Source organism: Odontomachus brunneus, unplaced genomic scaffold (assembly GCF_010583005.1).
Source record: "Odontomachus brunneus isolate Ranch 3 - 2012 unplaced genomic scaffold, Obru_v1 Obru_scaffold_027, whole genome shotgun sequence".
In the NCBI taxonomy this organism is placed as follows: domain Eukaryota; kingdom Metazoa; phylum Arthropoda; class Insecta; order Hymenoptera; family Formicidae; genus Odontomachus; species Odontomachus brunneus.
The window spans coordinates 421,286-430,562 of record NW_022639477.1 but is presented as its reverse complement, the minus strand read 5'-3'; the positions used below and the strand labels follow the sequence as shown (position 1 = coordinate 430,562).

Sequence of the window (9,277 nt, the reverse complement as noted above, 5' to 3'; positions counted from 1 at the left end):
CTCTCTCTCTCTCTCTCTCTCTCTCTCTCTCTCTCTCTCTCTCTCTCTCTCTCTCTCTCTCTCTGTCTATCTATCTATCTGTTTCACTCTCTTGGCGTTTTCTTTTCTCGCACCACCGCTGTATTCAATTTAACACGAACAACCCTCCGTTACACGTGATCGTCGCAATTGTCCGCTCCAACGTTCGCACGACTCCGTAAATAAACAAGTGTGAAATTTTATACATCTCTCTAACCTCTCCCCGACCCTCCTTCATATTAACGAGATTCCGTTCTTGCGTTCGAATACGTCCGGTACTTCATTTTATTCCGTCGTATTTTCTCTTTTGTGTATTTTCTATTCTCTCCCTCTCTCTCTCTCTCTCTCTTCTCATGGCCTAACGGTAATCACAAGAAAGGAATGAAGGTTATTAACGAGATCACTCGATAAGTGAGCGCGATTCGATCGGAGCAACGACGTCTCGCGCGCGCGCGCGCGACTACGTAAATGCAGACGCGGGTCTCTCCGCCTACGCGTGTTAAACTTTTTCCCCGCGCTAAAGTCGGCACGAATCGACCTACGTGCGCGCCGTATCGCGGTCGTGTATTAATGCTCGCGCCGCCCGGTGCAATACGCTCGTTATCTGGCGCATAACGTCGTTGCATGCAAATCCCGCGACGTGTGTGTGCACGACGGGAGTCTCGCGCGCGGTGTGCCACCGCGCGCGGTCGCGCCGAGGAAAATATAGCGATCCAGTCTCGCGTATGGCCGATAAAATCGCACGAGGCACGGAGCAAATGCGTAATCGCCTTCCGTGGGAAATAATTAACGTCGGCTCTCTCTTGCGCAAGGTGGGGCTCTCGAGCGCGCACTGTTATTTGCTGAACGTTTGAATTTTCACCGTCAAGTCGCTGAGTCTCCGGATGAGCGTAGGACGCTCCATGAGATTTTTCAGAACAACTTTTGCACTGCGATAGACGCGGCACCGTTTTATCGTTGTGAGAGAACGGGCTCTCCAGAGCGGAAAAAAAAGCTGCGAGAAGTTGGCGCGCGCAAGTTGGAATCGAACTCGCGTGAATTACGCGAATCGAACACAGTCTCGGGACGATCGTTCGCGTTCTCGCGAGGCTACTGTAATGAATTCCACGAGAGCGGCGATGGACGGGGCGAGTGGAGAAAACGAGCGAGCGAGCGAGCGAGCGAGCGAGTGTGCGAAAGAAGGAGCGAGACGAGGAGAGGAAGGTGGCGTATCTCGTGTCATCGTCTCGGTGGAAATGAATTTTTCATTTCGCGCTAAAGTCGCGAAACGGTTCGTGACTTAAAGCGAAGATTAAAGGGCGCGGCACTGGGAGCTTCTCTTCCGCTCTCTCCCTCCCTCCCTCCCTCTCTCTCTCTCTCTCTCTCTCGCTTCTACGGTTTTTTCCTCAACGGAATGTAAGAGGGAAAACGACGAGGGCGGTGCCCCCGCTATTATTTTTCATTGCTCGCGCGCACACGATCCTTTTCCATTTTCTCTTTCCTCCCACCCTTTTTCCTTGCTCTCCCCTCCTCCGCTCCTCTTTTCGCGTGCGCTCCGCGGAGACGCCGCGGGTGTTTCCTCAAATTTGTATTACCGCCTCCGAGTTACGACGAACGAAGCTGCCATGGAAGAGAGACGCGATTCTCGCGGATTATTCAATTGGACCGCGCAATTTGTATCGTCTTGCGCCTCACCGAGCCGATGCAAACGCTGTTGAGCATTATACTGGAAATAAGTGTTCGGCAAACACGCCGTGCATCACCGTGCGCGAATCGCGTCGATATTTCGACGTAGCGCCCCGACAAATCCGATCGAGCGAATTGGAGCCAAGAAATTAAGACACACATCTCCCGTTAGATAAAGCTCACAAAAATCTTGATCTCGTTCGAGTTGTAATGAGACGCGTTCTCGGTCGCTCCGAACGTGTAACGCGCGAATATGAGAATTCATTAGTTTATCCGCGGCTAACGAGTAACGCGAAAAGGAATATCGTGGCGCGAGCGAGAGGGGAGTGAAGAGAGACGGGGAGAAAACGCTCGAGCAGAACAAAGGGACACGGCACTAATTGAAAAAGGCCGGCCTCCGCGATCCTATCGAATTAAGGTCGTCGGGTTCGGGTATCGGACCGTATCCATAACTACTAAATTACGGCATTGTATTTCCTCCTCGGGAACCCTCGTTGCACACACGTCCTTACGCCAGATGCCATCCTCCCGATATCGTCTTTCTCCTCCTTTCGAGCGCGGTTATTACTTATACCGCAGGCCATCGGCGACGGTTTATTTTGTCGACGACGACGACGAGTAACAGCAACGACGACGACGGCAAGTCGAAGGAGCAGAGAGAGAGAAGAAGAAAAAGAGACTAGGGCGAAGAAGAAGAGAAAGAAGAAACCCACCCTGCCATCGAAGGGTGGGTAAGGGAATGTCTCTCTATCTTTCCCGACGGATTAGAGCGCGAATCAATATTGGGCAGCGAGGCGAGGTTTTTGTCGGCGCTGAAAGAAATCCCCTACTTTTCCTCCTTCGAGTGGGCACCGACTCTCGGAGTCGAGAGACAGGGAGTTCGCCAAGGATGGGAAGGGAAGGGCAAGGGAGAACCGAGTTCGCGGAGGATGAAGTTGAAGAGGGTCGGTCGCGAAGCGCGACGGAAGGAAGAACGCGCCGCCGCCACCGCCAACGGGGAGATACGACGACGACGACGACGACGACGACGACGACGACGACGGCGACGACGACGACGACGGTGGCGGCGGAGGAAGGAAGGAAGTAAGGTAGAAGAAGGAGGAGGAGAAGGATGAGGAAGAAGACGAGGTGGGGGAGAAGGTGGAGAAGTAAGAGAACGAGGATTCCGTTCGAGCAACTTACCGGACTTGTACGTTCTCTCTCTCCACGCTCGAGGATTTACAGATTACGCGCCGGTAGACCGAGCCCGCTCGAGCGCTCGAACGAGCTCGGCGGCGGCAACGACGGCGGCGGTGACGGCGGCGGCGGCGGCGACGAGAGCAAGGGGCCGCGAGAGCGAAAGCGAGAACGACGACACGACGATACGAGGGAGTCACGAGTGCGACGAGGACGAGCATAGGGATCAGTCCGCGCGGACTCGAACGATCGTCGGCGCCTCGGCCAATCGCGCTGTGCCGCCGAGGTGAACCGGCAAATCCGCTGGCGGTGCGAGCATTACGCGTTTATTATCGGGCGGCAAAAAGAAATGACTGTTTATAAATAATTAGAGAGGTTTTAATTAACCCTCGGGAAGCTCTCAGACCTCCGACTATCCGCCGACGAGACGAGGCGAGACGAAACAGGAGAAGAGAGTAGACGAGGCGCGGCGCGGCATCGCCGCGCCCGGTGTTTTAATCGCGCGGCCGGTTTCCCTCTGACCGATCGGCCGACGCGCCGTTATTACCGCCGTCGACGACGACGGCGACGAGAGAACCGTGTTGTTCGTGCTCCGCTCTCTCGCGCGCGATACGTGTTATATTTGTAAAACTAAACCGCCGATCGATATCGATCGTTAAGGCTCCTGAGTACTCGCTGTGAAACTCGCTGGATCGGTGAGGAGGCGAGAAAATGCGTGGCCAAAATTTTTGCGTGCCGTTTCCCCAAATAAAATGATATTCGCGCGAAAGAATGCCTCTGATCGTTCGAGAGTATACTCGTAAAATGCTCCGAAAACTACCCTTTTTCCCTGACACAGTCAACAAATAGCCGTGAAATTAACGTGACATGCAATCTTCCTCTCTAAGCTACCTTTCCTCGTGATTTTGCGGCGTTCATTTTACGGCTATTTATTGACTATCAAGGGAAAAGGATAGTTGCCGGGACATTTCACAAGTATGCTCGAACAACGATCTCAATTGTCCTTTTTATTTGGAAATAGTACGCAAGAATTTTCAGTGTGTTTTCATTTCTCACGTCACAAGCCAATATGGCTGCGGTGAATATCCAGGAGCCTTATGGGGGTTTTCCGGTGCAAAATGCTGAAAAGGCACTTTATCTCAAATTTAAAAAAAAAGCAATAAAAATTTTCTACAAATATTAATGTAACTTTGAATGAATTACTGAATTTTTTGTATGACAAAATTTATATGTTTGTTGTAGTTCAAAAATCAAATGTGTTGGTCAAGAAACAGTCGATAAAATGATAAAAGAAACAACCGATAAAATTCTATATATAGTACAGTTGTAGCTACGGCATGAACCATAGACGAAACAAATTATTGAAGATTGATAAAATGGCAGCACCCTGAAAGAAAAACTTGAACATTTCACGAAAAAGCAGGCCGTTTTTTGACAAAAAATTCAGTTCTGCATATACCATATTGACAGTAGTCCATGCCAAAGTAGCAATCATACCATACATGAAATTTCGTTCGTTCGTTTGTTTCAGATTATTAGGGAATGAGAATTCAAGGATGCTAGTGGAGAACGCGTTTTTTCTTATCTAACATATAATTAACATATATTTAATTTTATAACTTCAACAAATATGTGAATTTATGTCATGAAAAAAATTCAACACCTTATTAAAAGTGGTGTTAATATTTGTAAAAAGTTTCCAAAAAATGTTCTACCTTCTGCAACTTTTCTTTTAAATTCTTTTAAATTCGAGAGAAAAATGCACTTCTCAGCACTGTAGAAAGAAAGCCGTCTTTGAAATCGACTATCGTTCTCATCTATGAGGCTCGACACGTCTCCTCTGCGTCTACAGTCGTCTTGCGTTACGCGGGAATACAATGCACGAATTAAGAATTGCGTGGCGAGAGACGACGCGGTTCTCCAAGAGGGCGAACGATTTCTGAGGGTACAACGGCGCGGCGGGGAGCACGATGGTCCTTTCGCGGAATTCCTTTATTAAATATTCAGGCGCGCGAGCGAGCGAGCGAGTGCCGATCTCGAGGCCGTTCGTTCAATCGCTTCGGAAAAATCTGGCGTGCGTTTTACGCACGACGAAAGGGGAATCGAAGAAGCGGCGTCGAGCAGTTTTTACGATCGAACGCACCGCTTTTCTTTCCTCGTCGTCGCTGCCGCCACTTTTGGCATTTGCCTCGCTCCGCTTGCCATGGAACCCTTCTCGCCAGCAAAAAGCCGCGCCACGCCTCGCGGCTCTCTCCTTTTAGTTCTCGCGCGTACACAAAGACGTAAAACCTTATACCCCAGACGCGCGCGCCTGTATCTCGAAATTTATGTCTGCCGAATAGCTGTACGATCGAATGGCTAGGGTATAGCCAACGACAGTTTGCAGATCCTACAATCTGCTCGTAAATATTTCGGAATTTTCGCCCCGAATCGCTCAATCGTCCAATGTATCTTTTCGGAATGCTTTCTTTTTTACGCTCAGCGACTATTCTATTCGCAACACACGAGCGACCCGTTCGATGATTCTCCCATTCGTCGCGCGACGGATATCGCCCCGGACAAGATACTCGACGAATAAAGAGGCAGAAGGCGATGGGTAAACCGCGGTCCTCGATGATCCTTGGCGGCCGGCCAAGAAATTTGTTTCGCGGCCGTTCCGCGCGCGCTTGTCGAGGAGCGGCGGAATTATTTCTCGCTCGGTAGGGACGTCAAATATATCGCCGTCGCCGTCGTCGCCGCCGTCGTCGTCGTCGTCATTGACGACGACAGCCACGGCGATGAGCGTAGCGTACGAAATCGGTTTCCGGTCGAACGGTTCCGCGAAATGATTTATTGCGCCGTGGAGCGTGGCGAACAGTCGAAACGAGCGGAGCGTGACCCATGGCGAGCGGCGTATTAAGGCTGGTCTACAATACGCGAAGTAAGCTTGACGTAAGTTCAAGTAAGAAATAAAAATAATTCATTTCACTTATACACGCTTCTACTCCAGCTCCCTTACACCATAGATATTTTTTCCTTGCTTGAGAGAAACACCTGCGTTGTAAGGGAGCTAGAGTAGAAAGGGGCGTAAGCGAGATGAATTTTTTCTCTTACTTCCACTTATATATACGCCAAACTTACTTCGCGCATTGTAGACGAGGCTTTACGAACACCGGCGAGTCGTCGCCGCCACCGTCGTCGTCGTCGACATCATCTTCGTTTTCGTCTCGTCTCCGGAGGCACGCTGAAAAGAACATGAGCGCTCGAGCGTGGAAAACGGGGTAATTATACCGGTAACCATTGCGCATCGTGTTCGCCGGGTCCGCTAATTCGCAGCGCGCGACGATAGCGGAACGCAAAACTGTCGCCCTCGTCCGACTCTCTCTCTCTCTCTCTCTCTCTCTCTCTCTCTCTTTCTTGCAGCTCTCCGTGATGCTCGATCGCCGATCGAACGACACTCGTACTTCGTCGTCGCGTCGATCGTGCGCGACTGAAGATCCACTTACGCGCTCGACGGCGAATTTAACGGGCGTGTCGAACGCGCCCAGCCTCCGCGATCGCGACTCGCTTCGACGATAAACGCGGCCGCGTGACACAATCGGAACGGTTTAATTGCGACGACAGATTTTTTTTTCTTCTTTACTTCCCGGATTTACACCACTTTCCCGACTTTATACCGTCGTTCGTTTCCTTTATTCGTTCCGAGAGACACGGAACGCGACGCGCGCGCTTTTCTCTTTCCTCCCGAGCTTTCCTAACGAGAGAGGCAAGAAAATTTCCACCCCGAGGAGCGGAATCTGTCCGCTTCCTCGTACTTCTCGCTACTTCGTATGTATATATGTACACGCGGGTGAGAGAAGAGAAAAAGGGGGAGGACGAAGGGAGATTCCTAGGGGGTCATCGCGTCAGGGAAGATCCCTTAACCTCGACTGCGACGCTGATTAAAGCATAAATGGTGAAGGGATATATAGAGGGTTGCCGAGCGTGAAAGAGAAGGAAAGGAAGAAGAAGAGACAGAGAGAGACTGAGAGAGAAATTTGTTTGGAGAAAGCTAGGGGAGCGAGGGAAGGTAAAAGGGAGAGAACGATAAAGAGAGAAGGAGGGAGCAATGAAAGCAAATACAACGCGAAGGGATACCTAATTGTAAGTACATTATACCTTCGGCCGGGACGAGATTATACAGCTACTTCTTTATTGCTGACGGTCGCGTCTTTTATTCGTAATTCCCCCTCTGGCTCGCGTTCCGATTATGCTTTCCGAGAATGCCTTCTGCGTTCTCGCGTGGGGAGAAAGGAGAAAAAGACACCCTCTTCCGACGCACTCGTAGTTAGACTATTATAAATTGTCGATCCCGTTCGACTCGCGTTCGATATAAATAAGATGACGTCAAGTTCGTGTCTCGGAAAGATAATTATGCACGCGATGTAAGCTAACGGTATGTTATGCAATATGCGATATGCGATATGCGATACCGCTTTTACCTTATCATTACCCATCCAATATACGAAATTTATGTATTTTTGGATACGTGTGTGAACAAAAGACATCGTGACTTCCAGACATCTTCAATCGACAATGTATAATTATGAGAAATTATTGTTGTATCAATGTTATTACGCATTAATCTTCAGTACTCCCCAACAGTCCATTTGTCTCAATCAAAATTCAAAACATTTCTCAGGTAATGATTCGAGAAAAATTTTTAGACACAGATAAATCTCGAATTATAAACAAAATCAAATTATTACGCGAATAAAAATTTGGATGTTTTCTTTGTCAAAATCGCATTTTTTATTTTGAGTAACAGTGAGGATGCATAAAACATAATAATTATACATAAAATGTCAAAGCTTTCATAAATTCATTTAACTCGATGAAACATTGAAATATTTCTAAAATATAAACGACAGTATATCTAAAATAACTTTCATAAATCTTGTAATTTTATAAATTGTAAATTTTATGAACTGTAAAACAGTAAAATCATCAAGTGAATATATGAGACCAAATCAATAGTCGCCAAAATTTTATTTCTTGTTTTACTCACTGTTACAACATAACAGAAATAACAAATTGGAATGCGATTTTGCAATACACAAATCATGATTATACTAACTCACCAATTGTTGAGTTGTCATTTATTGCTGCATCAGCAAACTGCTTCTGTAAAAACAATTTGACATTAATTATTTGACAACAATTAAACATTTATCACTTTCATCAAGCTAAATTACATAAAGTTAGGATTAGATCTATTTTTCTTATTTTTTACTCATAAATTTATATTTTTCATTGTCAGAAATTTATATAAATTTAAGAAGCATATAAAATGATTATAAAATGATAACGTTATTATAATGCAATAGTTAAGCAGTAGTCTAATAAACTAAGCAATTGTGCAAACAAAACAAGTGTCTCTAAAATATTGAAAGCTTACCAGGCATCACACCGCCGCTTTCCTCATCCCAATTGTATTCTCATCGCGTTCTCGTTGAAACGTATATCCAAGTTTATTTCACACACACATACACACATACACGCGTACACGAATCGACCGGCAAAACAGTCGATTATAACGACGCATTAATTGACGCGATAAGATCATCGCGCAATACTTTACTCGGCACTTCCGATATTTATGGCACGTTTCACTTATACGAACCAAGTCTCTCAATGAATACTGAGGCAAAGTTGCGCTCGAATACGCGTGACATGATTCCCGAAACGACTTAATCTAGCAACGACGCCACACGGAAAGTCCACGGCGTTCTTAATTTTAAAACGCCCGACTATGATACGCAATGCCGATCAATACGCGATTGATTGCCGAACGCTTTATTTGCACCTCTAATCACGACGTGACGTATTTCTTATGAGAAATAATCATCGTGATGCAAATCGTTTACGAGCGACCTTGAGCGTACGAAATTATACGACGCTGGGAAGATTTCGATTCTAGATCTTTGTACCGTGCTGCCGAAATGTGCCCGTGCACGCCGCAGCGTGCGAGGAGAAGTGTCCCCTCCATGCGCCTTCTTCTAACGCACACAAAGCTGTTGCTCCGTCTACCGGTATGAAGTTTACACCGATAGACAGAGCAACAGCTTTGTGTGCTTTAGAAAAAGGCGCATGGAGGGAACACTTCTCCTCGCACGCTGCGGCGTCCACGGGCACATTTCGGCAGCACGGTACAGAGATCTAGAATGTTCGAGATCTTTCCGGCGTCGTATAATTCCGTGCGCTTAAGGTCGCTCGTAAACTATTTATATCACGGTGATTATTTCTCGTAAGAAATATGTCACGTCGTGATTAGAGGTGCAAATAAAGCGTTCGGCAATTGTACGCTCCGACGTACACGGGCTCATTTCTGCAATACTGTCTCTGTACGCGACACGCAGTAGTATATATACGACTCACTCGCTCCCCCCCCCCCCCCCCC

The 9,277-nt window shown here is 47.6% G+C and overlaps 1 protein-coding gene across 1 annotated transcript in view; it reads right to left on the bottom strand.

The window, feature by feature from the left end:
- LOC116842733 (protein groucho-like) overlaps window positions 1-8,551 on the bottom strand; it is a 112,974-nt gene extending 104,423 nt beyond the window's left edge. Inside the window, exons 1-2 of the mRNA XM_032812363.1 lie at window positions 8,276-8,551; window positions 7,959-8,001 (exon numbers count right to left, since the gene is read on the bottom strand). Coding sequence (XP_032668254.1) covers window positions 7,959-7,976 — 18 coding nt within the window. The 5' untranslated portion in view covers window positions 7,977-8,001; window positions 8,276-8,551. The remainder of the gene's footprint in view (window positions 1-7,958; window positions 8,002-8,275) is intronic.
- Between the last annotated feature and the right edge of the window lie 726 nt (window positions 8,552-9,277).